This window comes from Pleurodeles waltl, chromosome 6 (assembly GCF_031143425.1).
Source record: "Pleurodeles waltl isolate 20211129_DDA chromosome 6, aPleWal1.hap1.20221129, whole genome shotgun sequence".
NCBI classification, from domain to species: Eukaryota; Metazoa; Chordata; class Amphibia; order Caudata; family Salamandridae; genus Pleurodeles; species Pleurodeles waltl.
This window is the reverse complement of record NC_090445.1, coordinates 611,321,860-611,339,194: the sequence shown is the minus strand read 5'-3', so window position 1 is coordinate 611,339,194 and position 17,335 is coordinate 611,321,860. Positions and strand designations below refer to the sequence as shown.

General features: G+C 43.9%; 1 protein-coding gene across 1 annotated transcript in view; it reads left to right on the top strand.

Moving 5' to 3' along the window:
* LAD1 (ladinin 1) overlaps positions 1-17,335 on the top strand; it is a 266,379-nt gene that overhangs the window by 226,269 nt on the left and 22,775 nt on the right. Inside the window, exons 8-9 of the mRNA XM_069238901.1 lie at positions 4,838-4,910; positions 10,281-10,412. Of these exons, the coding sequence (XP_069095002.1) occupies positions 4,838-4,910; positions 10,281-10,412 (205 nt within the window). The remainder of the gene's footprint in view (positions 1-4,837; positions 4,911-10,280; positions 10,413-17,335) is intronic.

Genomic DNA, 17,335 nt, shown 5'->3' with positions numbered 1-17,335 from the left:
GCAGCATATGGATGACAGATTACCAACATGTCTGCCATTCATGCATTCACTCATCATTTTACCATACATCCTGTATGGCAAGAAAATTAACTGACCTTGACAGGTGGGAAGTAAACAGAGCCACATGGTGACACTTTTGAACAAGACAAATGCATCTATTAATTTATGTTTACAAATGTTTTAAAACAAATAACTGGTGTGAAGAATTGAAATACAACTAAGAGGCATATTGAAATCAGGAAAGCAGGAAACCAGCAATAACTCAACCCAACCCACAAAATGTGAAGAATAGTTTTGTTATTCTAGTAGCAACTGTAAAAGCAGCCTTGGAAGTCAAGAATATGTCATCTGTTTGACAGGTGTTACACTCTCCTAACTGAAGGTGCTAGGGTCGAGCAACTGACAGGCTTTTTATTGAGACAGTCAATAATGAACGCATTTTTTTTAATTCCAATACAGCAGTTGCAAGAAAGAAATGGTTTCTTAAAACAGAGAAAGAATATAATGACGCATCAAAGAGATTTTTTTTCAAAAGAAAAATAAATTGTGTCAAAAGCAGTGCTTTAAATGGGCCGGTACTGTCCGGTACGCAGTAACGGCACTTTTTCATTTTGAGAGGGGGAGTACCGGCACATCTCGAGAAAACCGTAATACTTTTAATTGGAGAGTACCGGCACTTCTCAGAAACAAGCACTTATATTTTTCCATTTCAAGCACTGGTCAAAAGCAACATCACTTCTTCAATGATCCCCGGAGAAAACTATTGTGGCAGGCGGTTTCAGACTGTGTGGGATAACTGTGCGCTCGGTTTCCCATGTTTTCTCCAAGAAAGTTTGAAAAGCTGCAATGAACGTACCCCAAGAAGGTATGCTTTGTGCATTTGAGAAATGAAAATAAAAAAACACTAAGTGAGCCCGACTGAGTGAATGCCCTCCTGGAAGATAAATTGCCTTGATTTAGGTCAGGAAATCAAAACCCCTTTAACTTAGGGTAGCAGTCTCTCTACCTGCTGTGTTTCATTAGAAGAGCACAGGACAGAGGTTGAGCCGTTGTTAGTGTTCAATGAAAGTAGAAAAAGGAAACACGAGATACTAAACAATAAATGAAGGGACAGGGAGCACGAGAAAAGGGGGAGGAGCAAAAGTGAAAGCGGTATAAAGAACGAATTGATGAGTATGTTAGTTGTTCGGCGTGCGCTTATCCATAGCTACTACCTTCCATATTGCTGGATCTTATTTCTTGTGTTTTTTTGTTTTTGTTGGTCCTGAATGAATGGAGAGTTTATAGCGATGTCAGCATCGCACACATAAAGATTCGGGAGCATGGAGCGCAATAAGTAGCTGTCCCTTCTGCTGTCCTGTGCTGTCAGGGCCATGACATGCTACTAAAGAGAGCATGACGCCACCTGGAGGTGTCTAGTGCACCCACCCATCGGAACCCACGAAAATACAACAGGAATTTCTTCAAAATTAAAACACATTCAGTTGCAAGTGAAAAAATAACTATTTGGCAACTTTATACACTGCCAATTCCGTTCATTTCCCCTGAAATGTTTTTGAAAAAATGATTGGATAATGGCATACATGCCAACATTTTAGAACAGGAAAGTGGGAGAGTTAAAAAAAAAAGTTCCTTTAACTTCTGTTAAAGCAGAGGTAATTTCAAGCGGGAGACACATAAAATAGAGCCATTTTTGGCTTAAAAACAAGGAGTCTGCAGACTGAGTGGGGTCTATTGGCATGTATGTAATGGTCACCATCTTGTAGCATGTCCATTGTCCCTCCCCTGTAGTAGATATGCCATCAGTTTCATCAAGTGATTTTAACGGCTTCTCCACTAGTTGGAAAAATATGCAAGTACTTCAAAAAGGATATGCATTGTGTGTGTGAACCGAATTTAATTCATATTAAAAAAACACACTGACTAAACGTCAAATACATTTAGATATGTTTTAAGTAAAAATGCATAATTGCATAGGTTGTCCCTGAAACTAAAGGGGACTACTTGTTGTGCAGATACGCACATTGTGCAAAGGCAGAATTCCTTCATTTAGAGTCAAGTACACCAACAGCTCAAGTGGAATGAACCTGTGCCTCATGTCGTATGCTATGGTGGGCGGCAGCAAAATATGAAAGATGCTAAAGTAAAGCAATAGACCATTGGTATCCGCAAACATTTCCCCAGTGGCCAAAAAGTTTGGTCTGTGGTGTCACTGAGGGGCACATTGATGCCAGCAGGGTGAACATCAGGGAGGAGGGATACAAGCAGGGTGCAGGCAAGGGGAAGCATGTACAGCTAGTGGCTCAATTGCAAAATGTGAAAACAGAAAACCAGGGATTGAGCCCGGCTTTCCCACTTGACCGAATTGGGCGATCCTGGGCAAATGTTTTATTTCACTTTCCCTCCTTTTACTTCATTATTATTACATATAAGAGGACCTTGAAATATATACCTTCAAGATGTGCGCGGTACAAAACCTTCTTCTGTGCTTGATTTAATGACCTATAATGTTTCGATGTATATTAGCAACCCAGGCAACCCAAAGGGTGCACATAAGTGGCTTGTCTCTTAGTTCACAGTTGGCATTGTTGTCAGGGTGAAGAGAAGCATAAATGTTTCTAAATCCATGTTTGAGAACAATCACTTTTTGAAAAGTACTTCTCAATGATATAATCTGATTATCTTAAATAAAGCGGTTCTGAATGTTAATGAAATACATAGTTTGAATTTGAAGAGAATGTATGTGTATATACATTTACGTATAACCTAGTGGAAGCCGCCACTAGGTAGTTATAGTTAGGACCATGTTTCCATAGAAAAAGCATTTTTGACTTGCCTATTTGCCTGTATCTTTGGCACCGTTTGACAATTTTCACAAAATTTTCCAAACAAAGTGTGCCAGTGATTCTTGTTGCTCCCTAGCACCTTTAGCTAGTACAGCTATCATGAGAACTTCAATCAGATCCGTACAAGTATAAATGAAACATTAACAGTCACATTTTTTAAGAAAAACCTGTGCATGGTTGGGGCACGAGTTATAGTTACCTAAGGGCGCGAGCTAAAGTTACTTGAAACAAGTCTAACTAAAACTGCTGAATTTCTATGGTTTTGTATGAGTAAATTCAGTACCTAGCTATAACGTTCCTGTAAGCCAAACAGGGCTTTGCTTTTCCCCAGTATCCGAGGAGGATCCTCAATTCTCTGAATCTGCCGAAAAAAGGTCATTTTTTTGCCCATGAGAGGTCCTAAGGGACATCTCCACTTGTCCTACGGGATCGGGATACCTGTATCTTGACCCCTTATATGTTTTTACACTGTTTCCCCCCTGCCTACCCCCCAGCAATGCGAGAAACAAAATGGCAGCTGCATCATTTCTGTCAGGTTGCTTCTAGCCAATCAGGGCCTTACACAGGATGCGCAGAGGATCTGAAGAGGATCCAAGGAGAAGTCGAGTCCCTATATTACTATTTTAGTTTTTATTTAGTAACTGAACAGATTTACACCAAATCACAAAAAGGTCTCTTTCTTGGACCAAGAGCTAGCTTTCTACCAAATTTGGTGTAAATGCATCCAGTGTTTCAGCCACTAATCCTGTTCAAAACCTCTATGGAAATTTACATGGAGAAAACACACTTTGGGACCCCCCATTTTTCTCAGCACCTGCTTGACTGATCACCCTGAAACTTTCCAGACAACAGTTGACATCATAATTTTTTGGAAAATTTTGTTAAGATTTGTCAACCAGCGCTAAAGATAGAGGTAAGTAAAAAAAATATTTTTCCGATAGAAACTAGGTATTAACTATAACTACCTAGTGGCAACCGCCACTACATAATGCATATATATATATATATATATATATATATATATATATATATATATATATATATATATATATATATATATATGTATATATATATATATATATATACTAAGCCAGATAGAGATATAGCTATAGATAGATATAGATAGATAGAACCTATATATATAGTTATGAGTAGACCACACCAATTTGACATACATTTTATACTCCAGATTAATGAAAGCAGTGATTATTAACTTCATTATTATACCATAGTTCAATATTATGTTCGAGACAGATAACACAAGTGCCTGTCCGACCCATGTGTCAGGAGTCTTGAACATAACAATGAGTTATCTGGGCTCATTCGGCAATAACATTTACTGCTTGCACCAACATCGAGTACAATATATATTTCATACATCGATTTTAATGGTGCTGGATTTAATTTATGTTGTTATGTAACTGTTACATGTAAATTCAATTTCAGGAAAGATGCCATGAAGTCGCGATGTATGTGGTAACTCTTAGAAGTACCATTGTGTGCAGTTTCATCCCATAAAGAGTCTTGAATACATTAAACTGCTTTTCACCAGAGGTGGCCCAACCCGTTTTATTTTTCCATTGAATAAGGTTAAGGGATAGAGTTATGCAATCCTTATTTACAAGCATGCGAGGGGATCTAGAAACAGCATAGGATGTCATCCACTGTGATAAGTGGGAAACCTGTAAGAATAAATTGGCATGGTGGTTTTACTTGAAAGTTGTTTGTTGAAAATTGTTCGTGAGGGAGGTCCTCAGGCACCTAATTACGCGTGAAATTTACTACTCAAACTAGCCTCTCACACGCAAAAACTGTAAGTGTAAGAAGTTGGAAAAATTATACGAAATTACGTGGAATGCAGGACATTCAATAATATGGTTTTGCAGAACATTAAGCTTGTGTAAGAACAAAGTTGCACAGTTTTAGTGCATATCATTGGGAATGAGGTGACATGATTGTAAGCAGACCAATGTCTTTGATTGCCTCCACAGTGCCAGCTTAAGGATTCCATCCAGGAATTTCAAACTTGATGCGAAACTGGAGAAATATGCCTCTGCGCTGCAGGTGAGAAGAAAACAATCATATGCCTCGTGTGGCCCAGAGCTCTGCACTGGGAAATTGCCTGCATTCTTAGGTCTTTCTTTCTGTTGTTTTCTTTTTTTTTATGGAGTTTTCCTTATTCATTACAACATTGGCCTCATATCCAATATAAATGACCTGGCACACCTATTTAAAGACTCAGGCCCTCATTCCGACTTCGGTGGGCGGCGGGTGCCGCCCGCCCGTCGGAAACCGCCGAAAGACCGCACCGCGGTCCTAAGACCGCGGGGGTCATTTTGACTTTTCCGCTGGGCCGGTGGGCGACCGCCAGAAGATCGCCCGCCGGCCCAGCGGGAAAGCCCCTGCAACAATGAAGCCGGCTCCGAATGGAGCCGGCGGAGTTGCAGGGGTGCGACGGGTGCCGTAGCACCCGTCGCGATTTTCACTGTCTGCAAAGCAGACAGTGAAAATCTTTATGGGGCCCTGTTAGGGGGCCCCACGACACCCGTTCCCCGCATCCTGTTCCTGGCGGGTTTTACCGCCAGGAACAGGATGGCGGGAAGGGGGTCGGAATCCCCATGGCGGCGCTGCAAGCAGCGCCGCCATGGAGGATTCTCCGGGCCAGGGGAAATCCGGCGGGAAACCGCCGGATCCCCTTTTCTGACCGCGGCTTTACCGCCACGGTCAGAATGGCCCTGGAAGCACCGCCAGCCTGTTGGCGGTGCTTCCGTGGTCCCCGGCCCTGGCGGTTTTTACCACCAGGGTCGGAATGACCACCTCAGTCCTTCCCCACATGACCGTCACATACACTTGAATGGAGATGTACACGTGTCCCGCATCATTAAACTCATACCGTTATTTCAACCCGTTCAGACCCCTTTATCTCCCCATTTCTCTCACACATAAATATATACATAGGCGGCACACACACAAACACAAACATAAATAGTCCCACCCGACCACATACCACTTTAAAGATGGAGTTGACCAAAACTCACTCTTCACCCAATCACTGGCCTTGTATATTTGTATAAAGTCTCACCCAGTACCCATTGAGCTGTCCTTAGAGGCTTGAAAGTAGGTTTGTTTACTTCACGCGTCCATTCCACACAATGACTTCAGACACTTGCATTAATTTGCCGAACTTCTGGCGTAACTTAATTGCAATGAATATTCACTTTCTCCACCACACCATCAGTCTCACACACTTGAACAAAGTTCACTCATTCATCACACCGCTTACCTCATACAGTTAAATGCCATGACTGCATGCTGTACGTCGACAAAAGTTGAATTCACCGTTATGTCACAGTACACGTGTCTTGGTAGCGAGCACTGTTCTGAAAACAGTCACCCATACTAGTGCATCAGATGTAAACATATTGCCCCTCCATCCTCCCCATTACCATAAGGTCGTAAATACTTGACCTTTTAGTTTACTGGAAATCCTGTTTATAATACTCGAGCTGCATTACATCGGTAGAAAACTGACCACACCAGAGATGGAGAGGGGGGAGCTGGGGCAGAGTGGGGGGGTGGGGAGGGTGAGGGGAGTGAGCCTGACACTTTGACGAGCAATGGAAGGACTCACTCTGAGAAGCATTACAGGGAAATAAAGAAGCATTACCACTTTGTTCCTCTTCCCTATTATAGGTGTCAGATTATAAAGATTTACAAAGCTGGGCTACATTAATCTTCAACAGACACCATGTATCTGTGCCTGCAAGTAATGAACAACTACTGACCCTTGCAGGGAGTGGGGAGTACTTAGGAAAGTAAGTGATTGTCCAATTACATATCATATCAATGGCAAATGAAGGCTGTAACATTAAGTCTATGGGGGTAATTTTTACCCTGGCGGTCCGAGACCGCCAGGGCTAAAAGGACAGAAGCACCGCCAACAGGCTGGCGGTGCTTCCAGCCCTATTACGACCGCCGCGGTCGCACCGCCGGGTCCGGCGGTTTGCCGCCGTTTTAGCCCCGGCAGTGATAATCCGCCGGGGCAGCGCTGCAAGCAGCGCTGCCCTGGGGATTATGACACCCCTACCGCCAGCCTGTTTCTGGCAGTTTGCACCGCCAGGAAGAGGCTGGCGGTAAGGGGTGTCCTGGGGCCCCTGGGGGCCCCTGCACTGCCCATGCCACTTGCATGGGCAGTGCAGGGGCCCCCTAACAGGGCCCCGGCCAGCTTTTCACTGTCTGCATAGGTTGTTGGTGCAGCCAGTGATGAACAAATCTATCCGACTGATAGCAAGATACACCTTAAAGAAGAAAAAATGCAACCACAGGAAACCAAAGGACATAGCCGACAATACCAATAAGTACAATAAGTACAAAATATTACATCTCGATAGGGTACTACAGATAAATCAAACCTGCAATCAAAACAAGGTCACATCCCCAGCGCAGCCACCCAAAGAAGTTCAGACTGAAAAAAACTCAATGCCAGAAGCACCTAGGAGGTAACCTGCATCCTTCTCATAAGTAACCTCGGAAGTACAATGAACAGTCAAAACACTAGTCATAGTAACAGCAGGAACACATTAAGTTGGTAAGATAATCTCGGTAAAACTAACACAATGGAGAAGTAACTAGGAGACATGAGGCATCAACCTCAATAAGAAGCAGAGTTCGGAGTTCCAAAAACTCCATTAGCTCCACCAGCAGAGCGGAGCTCCCCGCATACTCCAAATGATGACCGTCGCACACAAAGCTCTACACAACCAAGGATCAGTCTACATGAACCACCGACTGAATTTCCACCAACTGTCAAGAAGACTATGTTCCACCTCCCTACCACTTGCCCACACTCCACGCATCCACCGAACCAGATGTGAAGGTGTGTCTTTCCACATAGCAGCAGAAACCTAGAACAGCCTCCCCACACAACTCTGGACCATCACCTCTAATTGAAATTCTATAGAGCCCTCAAGACCTGGCTAATGAGCCGCTAAGACCTGCAATCTCCCTTGAGGGTGATTAGTTGCACTTTACAAGTCCTGTTTGATTGAGAAATAGTTGACATAGTAAGGCTAAGGTATCTACCAATGTATCAGCTACTGCGATTGACCCAGCAAATATATAGCATGTCCAAAACATGATTCAATTCTTCTTGGTCCACCTGAAGAAGTGGTCAAGTAATGTAGAGCACAGTCACAACAGCAACTTGTCAAATAAAAAATGTGTGTAAATACACTGTTCTCATAAAGAAGAGACACAACACTTATTTGGCAGCTGCCTCCAACTACCCTGTTCAAAAAAGGCTCTTCAACCAGAACACGAGGTATTCCTGGACATTTGTTTTCTAAAGCATTGGTAGCACCTAACACTAACACTTGAAGAGAAAGTCCCAGTAGCAGAATTAGAATCAGACCCAAAAGCCTCGGAATTTGAAAAGAGAATAGATAAAGGCTGCAGAAATAAACTCCTAATTTATTTTTCCAGTGATTGTTTATAAACAAGTAAAATAAACAAAGCAAATTTGTACATATCTTTCCGTAGCAATTGAGCATAGAAAAACAAGGTATTGCATTTTAAAGTGATTAAGTAATGGCTAAAACAGTACCACAAGCCACACTTAGATGTGCACAAAACAATAGGAAGGCTGATGAAATTGGCCACAATACAAGTGATGCATAGGGAATATGATTATTCAAGTTCCCTTCAAACATCCATATTATAAAATGTAAGTTAAATCAAGACTGCTGTTTTTAAAACACGGAATCACAAATTTGGCTTAGCAACAATTGTTCATAACCCTTGCAAAAGAACCCATTACATTGATGTCTAGCAAGAGGCTTTATTTACCTAACTCAGGGGTCACAAAACATCACCAATGTTTTAACATAAATCTGAAGAGAGATAATAGCTTAAAAGCAACTAGCTAGAGTTGAATCCCCTTATCATTAAAAAGGCCTAAATCATTCTTAAGATGTTGAAGTGCGCTGTCATCCAAAGAGAGTCCTATCTTATTTCATACAGAGCACCATAATTCTATGACAAATAGATCATGGGCAGGTACATCTATTGAACCTTGACAGGGTATCAAATCACTTGACTAACACTCATAACAAATATCCTCAGTCTACACGCACAAACATCTGAAAAAAACAAAAGCGACACATAGAGAAAGGTATTACACCTAAAATTGATAGCGAAACTGGGTGATATTTTGCAAATACTGTGATATACCTGCCCCACAATTATATTTTTCAAAAAGGGAGTACTGCGATATAGCTGCCCCACAATTAAATCAAGGACCAAGGGTAATTTACCATAGGCATTAACATCTCAAGGACTTGCAACAGAAAACTGCTTTGATGAGAGGACTGGTCTTAGATACGCCTGTGCTACTCAATCACACTAGTACACTAATTCAACTTCTACTCGGAAACCTAAAATCATACAGAACATTAATTAGAGTATAGATTAATGGGACAACTTCTTTACTAAAAAATAAAATAAAAACTTCTTTGAGGACCACAGCCTCAAGAACTCCTCTCATTAATGGATAAAATCCAGCCAGCAAAATAAGCCACAAAACCTAATGCACGCTTATTGTATACAGAAGTCTTGAAATTCTAATTCCTGAGAACTCATCTCTGACAGGTCATGTTGAAAAACCTTTCCATCTAAAGATGATTTGTCTTTCAGCAAAGCTTAACTCTTCAAAGGTAACATCCCCAAAGGATGATAAAAGCAATAGTAGGGTTCTGCAACTCTTAAGGGGAGGAATTTGCAGAGTAACATCCTCATTCCTCACAAATCCTCAAAGGAGTTCTTATTGCTTATGTTTATTATCGTTTTTTGGTAAAAGGGGTGGGGCCACAGACTGTGACGGGCACAGAGGAGGAGTGCATAGGTCCTCCCCCTCACTGCGCATGCATGTTTGGCCACCCCTCTCGGGCCGGCCAAACACAAATGCGCAGTAGGCTCCAGTACTGGGCTGGATAGAGCAGACACATGCTCGCAGCCAATCCTGATGCTGCTTTAGCAGCGTCAGGATTGGCCCCAGGGTAGGCTGGGAGCCTGTGCCTGCAGCCCGTCTGTGCAGGAGAGGAGCAGTGCAGTGGTGACGGTGAAGGCCATGACGATTCAGGTAAGTTTTTGTTTTTTAATAATTCCCCTCAAGTCTCTGCTCCCGCATGCGCACTGCCCCACCCCTTTTAAGCACCACAATCCGCTCCTGCGATTAGCACTTATAAACTAATGGTTGAGATAGAATCCCATTTAATGGGTAAATACTACCAGGCCATATTTTAAATTATGGAGCCTCTAGAGTTTTCTACCTTTATATCTGGATCTTGAATGATGTGGAGCACTGTGATAAGCATGTCTCTTTTTAGGGTGGTGAGAACAGGCCTTAACTTGACCAGTCTATGTCTGGTTTTCTTCCAGAAAGCTGAATCAGTCAAGTCTCCAACACGGACAAAAGAATTCTTCCCAATTCCAGAAGGCGTGGCCAGCAAACGAAGTGTCTTTGAGAGAGAGGCTACTAGCTCAGGAGGAAGCACACCAACATCCGGGAAGGTAAGAATGCTAGAGGATTTGTGAGGGGTGATATCATCAAAAGTGCTCTGAGCATGACAAGAGTGGTTGAATCTGACTGAAATCATAGGGATTCACTTAATTTCTGAGTCAAGTCACATACTCGCCATTGACTGCACTCTGGTATGTGATCAACATTCACTATTTGCAGCAGCAAACATTTCACAATTAGCTGTTTATGCCATCATGTTGCCTTTGATAATCATGTTGGATGGTCATAGCCTTCATATAGATGATTCCGATGTAAAACACCTTTAGCAATGTATTTATTTATTTGTGATTTTATTTAACTCGGATCAGGCCCAGGGGCATCAGAGAGGTTTGCAATAGAGTTAATACAGATCTGTAACCAATGGACAAAACAAAAATTACTCTTAGAATAGTGAATGACATTGTCACCAACAAATGAAGCAAAGTTGTCTAAAGAAGCATTTCCATCTAGCCCCAATGAAGGTTAAAGTTGTTGGAAAAGCTGATTAATTTGTGTGTGAAGAATTTGATGCACTCTTCAATAAAGTTGTTGATTTCCCTACGTTCATCCTGAAGTTATTGCCTGCATGAGAGAAGCTTTCCAGAGATAAACATTTGAAGGATAGAAAACAGGATAGGAGGAATAGCCTGCAGCTGAGAGAGTTTATGTAAATTATCGCTAGGCCCATACCTTGTCTGTCATCTCAGTCACTCTCAGAATGTAGTTAAGGTGGTGTATAATGTGGGTTGGTAGAACAATATTCAATGATGTCAATATTGAAGTCCATAATTGTGTCTGAGATCTTGAACCAGTTTTTTGACTGTGGATCGGCAATTGTATAGAATGCAGGTGAGTGGGGAACAGGAGAGTGTTTGTGAGAGTTGGTCAAGAGGTTAGAGTGAGAACTTGGATCAGGATGAGTGATGCGATTTTGGCCAGATAGTGATATGGAGTAGTGGGGTTCGAGATGATAGTGGACGACAAGCAGAGGCACTGCACAGGCATCTTTGGGGGTTGGGATAGGGTTCTAGCCCTACTTTAGAGGTTATACAGCTTGGGAAATGGGGTCCCCCGGCCAATTGAGAGTCTGGAGAAGGGGCTCAGGCACCCCCCCCCTCCATGGAAAAATGTATTTATTTATTTAATCAATCTTTTACTGACTCCTGGGCCCTTGCCCTCCCTGGGGGTAAAGTCAGGAAATATGGCATCGTCCCATGCTCTCCTTTTCTTCAAAAGGTCAAAGGAAGCCAATCTTAAAAATGCCATAACTCGGCCCATTGGGCCGATCTAGATGATCTTGGGCTCACTTTACTCCTGGTGGCCAGCTCTAGCCACCAGGAGCAGTTTTAGCAGACCTCCTCACCTCCAAAGTGGTGTGGTCCTAAGGAGCTAGTTCTACTGCATAGGTACCCGCAAACATTTTACTAAGGGCCAAAAACTTTGGTTTGTGTTGTGACCTAGAGCTGCACTGATGCCAGCAGGGTAGCGGTCGGAAAGAGGGGGTGGGTGTCGATGTACTGTAAGTTGGGTGTAGGAGATATAAAGCATGCACATCTAGTGCACAATATAAAACCAGAAAACCTGGGATTAATCCCGGCTTCCCCACTTGACCAAATTGTGTGATTCTAGGCAATTGATTTGTTTCACTTTCCCACCTCTTTCTTCATGTTCACATATAAGAGGACCTTGAAATACATGACTACATGATGTGCAGTCTATGAAACATTCCCCTGTGTATGATGTAATAAAATATGTTACCCATGTATAATAGCAACCCAGGCCACCCAAACAATGCACATAGGGCCAGATGTAGGTAGGCTTTTGCACCTCGCAAACGGCGAAAAACGCCGTTTGCGAGGTGCAAAAGCCCTCAAGCGATGCAGAAACACATTTTGCGAGTCGGAACCGACTCGCAAAATGTGTTTCCGACTCGCAAATAGGAAGGGGTGTTCCCTTCCTATTTGCGACTCGCACCGCGATTTAAGTTGATTTGTGACCGCGAAAGCGGTCGCAAATCAACTCGCAGTTACCATCCACTTGAAGTGGATGGTAACTCATTCGCAAAGGGGAAGGGGTCCCCAAGGGACCCCTTCCCCTTTGTGAATGCTCACAAAATTATTTTTTCAGAGCAGGCAGTGGTCCTATGGACCACTGCCTACTCTGAAAAAAACCGAAACAAAAGGTTTCGGTATTTTTTTCCATTTGCAGCTCGTTTTCCTTTAAGGAACACGGGCTGCAAAGAGAAAAAAAAAAACTGCTTTATTTAAAGCAGTCACGAACACGGAGGTCTGCTGACTACAGCAGGCCTCCATGTTTGCGAGTGCCCATAGTCGGTATGGGGCCGCAATTTGCGACCCACCTCATTAATATTAATGAGGTGGGTCATTGCGACCCCATACCGACTCGCAGACGGTGTCTGAGACACCGTTCTGCATAACATTTTGCGAGTTGCAAATAGCGAGTCGCTATGACTCGCTATTTGCAAGTCGCAAAATGTTTCTTTGCTACATCTGGCCCATAGTTCACTATTGTGATGGTGTGAGTGGAAGGAAGCATGAATGTTTCTTAAATTTATGTTTGAAAAATATCACTTTAAAAAAACACTTCTCAATGCACTGATATAATCTGATGTACTAAGGTGAAACAGTTCTGCATGTTAATGAAATACACTTTTTGAATTTTGAAGACTATCATATTTTCATACGTTTGTTGCAAAATGTCTTTCAAAATGAATGTGTTCCTAAAATTAAGTGGCGCAGGAACCCTTAGTTACTTCCTTGCTTTAAATTCAATCAACCTGAAAAAATGCTTGCTCTTTTTTTTAACATATTTTTAATGTTAAGCCTAATTTGGGGTAATATCAGCCCAGTGATGCTGTTAACCTGAGAGGGTCGCATCTAAAGGTCCAGAGGGCAGCATGCAGCCCGCGGCCGTACTTTTGAGTATCACTGTCCTGCTGGCTCCCTGCATCAGCCTTCTTTATGGTCCTTGTCACTGGGTGCAGACATCCAATGCTTTCCCCCAGCTGGTCCTCAGAGCATATAAGGCGGCCATCCTCACTGACCCTCAGGGAGACCCACTGGTCCTGGAGTCAACTAGTACAGAGTCCTTCGTCCTTTTTGGACATTATAGGGTTCCTACTTCCAATTGTTCATGGCTTTCAGAGTCCCAGGGTCCAGCAGCGAAGAACACAAAAAAACAACCAAAACAGGAATCTTCCCCTTGTGCAAGAGTTTTTAAATTGGGGTGGAAGCTTTTAGAAGCCAGGCACCCTTGGACAATCCTAGGGTGCCACACCACCTTTCCACCTGTCCCCCAACCCTCCTGCACAGCATGCTGGGAAATGCAAGATGGCATCATCCAGACATCGCTGGTCATGCCATAAGAGGTGCATTTCACAGATTCCTACTGAAAGAATGTATGACACCAATGTTTTGAAATAACTAACAATAGAGCGATGGTATTCACTCCACTATAAATATTTGCTCTCTTGACATACGTTTTGCATAAGGATAATCTGGTGATATGTAAAGTAATTCAGTATGATTTTTGATAGAAATTAAATGGTGTCTGAAATTTTAAATCAATTTGAGAATAAATAATTCCACGCTTTATTTTTCAGGCGGCATGTGCTTATCAAAGATAAAACAAAATAGAACTTATGGCCTCTAATACCATAATTGGTTTGAACTGACTAAGCTGTTTAAAATGGTTATGCTCTTTGCTCAATTAACTCATATTTATTTCCTTTTTTATACATTAGTAGATGTTTACATCATGCCTAACAGCAGTGCAGCTAGGATGGCATTTTCGTCTCGTTCTGATCTTTCATTGCAATGTTTAGTTTAGGAGAACATCTATGGCTCTCCATGTCCTTCAGGTGACTGGAGAAAATGAGTTGCTAGATAACAAGTTTGAATCCAGAATGAAAGTGGGAAAATAACAAAGCTGCTATAAAATGGGAAAAAATAAAAAAGCAAAACACTTTGCACAGATGAGTTGCTAGGAGGGGTACAAAAAATGTAGCACACTGTTGAAAAAGTAGGCCACGGAAATCTGATCAGTGCTCGATTATAGCCTTTATAATGTCGACTACTCAAATTGTTTCACAGGTGTCTCAAAATGAGCACTTCATTTGCGTGGCCATGACATAACATACACTCAAGTAGTAGTTTAATGCTCAACTTTGCAATCTCTGGTCTCAGCAATTTGCAGCGGGCGACTTATCTGCATACCTTGACACGTTAAGTCACTCAGTCCCCCATGCTCACACAGGTGGAAACAAATGGATGGGTTTGATGACTTCATTTGCTTCACCAATGGTCCCTGTGTTCTTCTTTCTCACCAGTCTCTGTAGAACCTCCAATAGCTTTGTCGTGCATTGCAGAGCCCAGATTATTCCTAGCTCATAGAGACTTCTAGTTGCAGATTACTTTTCTTAGAATTGCCCTAGGCCTCAATCTAGATCTGGAGATTTTTCTTGAGCAGTATCCCTGCGTGGCGTGAGGTGGCGTCAGTCAGCTCCACGTCCTTCATCGGCATCGTGCGTGCCTAATATGCCATTGTGGAACTTATATTGGCACCACACCGGCACTCTGATGTCAGTTCTTTTCTTTCTGCGCCAGCCAAGGGTAGATCCAGAGAAGAGCTACCCCACAGTCACTTTTTCACTGATCTTTTTCAACGTTTTGTCAAAGATTTTTGACTGCACTCCTGGCGCATCGAGGATGTTGTTATGCAAGAACAGGTTCAAGCCCTGTGGATCCTGTCATTGGGCGATGTGTGTGGTGGATCCGCACCTTGTGTGCTTGTGGTGTTTGGAGTGCAACCACAACCTAAAGTCATGCTCTGAGTGCCCAGCCATGAATCTGAAAGCTTTGAGGGAGCGATCCCTAAACCTACTTGTGGCCCAGCACTCAGCTCTGTGTCGCTACTGATCTTGGTCGAGAGGAAGGTCCCAAGAACAGTCGAGGAGCCCCCATTCTTTATTGCCCTACTCCAAGTCCTCGGCACAGTTGGGTAAGTCGAGGTACAAGAAGAAGTCAAAGAAGAACAAACGTTCTTTGACTTCACCCCGTCCGTCTGCCAACATGACAGAAAATGAGCATCATCATTCCATGCCTCTGTCCTCGGACCCTGCGTCTGGGTCAGCTCTGCGCATCCCCGAGTTTCTAGGAGCTGAAGTCACCCCTGCCCAACTCCACAAGTTCTACAAGGCCTTGCACCTCATATTTGGGCAGTCCCACTCCGCTGGAGCGCCTTTGAGCCTGTGGAGTTGGCAGTGACCCCCTTGGGTTCCGCCCAGGCAGCTTCGGCCTCGGCTCTTGGGGACACCCATGGATCCATTCCTGGATCCGAACCAGCAGTCAGTCGCATCAACTGGACCTTCCCCGTTGATGGTTCAGACTTCGAAACTCCTGACGCCGCACATGCCCATGGTCAGTGGTGACCCCATCCTTATTGTCGACTCTGACACAGAGCTGGACCGGCATCAGGCGACGCTGATTCCGACTTTGACAGGGGCCCTGACCCCTAGGTTGGATCCTGAACTTATTCCCTTAGGTTGGGTTACTGTGGGGATTGGGAGGGGTCGCTGGACACTTTGGAATAACAACTTGAAGATCCCATGGACTGGCAGATGGACCTGGGTGAGGCTAGTGGTCTGTCCCCCCTACCTTCTCTCCCCCTACAGTAGCTACAGAGGAGGGAGAGTCCTACTCCATGGAGGTAAGTAGTGCAGCTGAGGAACTGGGCCGGAGCTGCCTTCGGTGGCAGTCACGACTAACCTCCTGACAGAGGTACTTCAGCCTTTTGCCCTTTAATGAAGCCACCACCTGGACCAAACCCAGCACAGGGGCTTCTGTAAACAGGACAATTGCCCGCCACCATAGACCAGCTCCCAATGACCAGGTGTTCCTGACGCAACACCCGACCCCTGAGAGCTTGATTATCCAAGCCTCCATGTTCCTAGGTGCATTACCTTCCACACCCCCGGACAGGAAATCCAAGGGCCTCTGCCCTATCCTAGACCTCCGGTACCTCAATCTCTTCCTCAGTAAGGAGAGGTTCAAAATGCTTACTCTAGGTTCTACCTGCACTGGACCCAAGAGACTAGATGGTAACATTGGATTTGCAGGGCACCTATTTCCAAATTCCCATCCTGCCTGCCCACAGATGTTACTTGCGGTTTACAGTAGGCCACGAACATTTTCAGTTTACCCTGCTCCTCTTTGGCCTTAACAGCACCCTGGAGGTATTCATCAAGGTGATGGCAGAGGTTGCAGCTCATCTGCGCAGGCCAGAGGTTTCAGTCTTTCCCTACCTCGATGACTGGCTGTTGAAGGCTGGAGTGCCCCAAGCTGTCCTCTTCCACCTCTAAACTATATCGGACCTCCTGCATTTGCTTGGGTTCACTAAAAACATGCTGTAGTCACACCTGACTCCCTCTCAGATGCTCCCCTTCAACGGTGTTGTTCTGGACGTTGTGCAGTTTTGGGCTTATCCTCTCCAGCATCAGTTCCAGGATATTCTGGCTATGATACCGATGTTTCAGGCTCTATCCTGGATTTCGGTGAGAATGACTCTGAGGCTACTGGGTCTCATGGCTTCCTGTATCCTGTTGGTGACGCATACATGGGCTTTGAAGTATGACCTGAAATTCCAGTGGGCACAGCATCATGGAAACCTATCTGACATAGTCCAGATCTTGGAGGGAACTTTGCAAGATCTGCAGTGGTGGCTTTCGAACCGTGATTGGGTCAGAGGCAGATCCCTTTCCCAACCATATCTGACAGTAGTGACAGATGCGTCACTCCTGGAATGGGGCAGCCACATGGGAGAGGTGGAGATCAGAGGCGTCTGGTCTCTGGTGGAATCCGTACTCCACACCAATCTTTTGGAGCTCAGGGCGATCAGACTGGCATTGAAAGCGTTT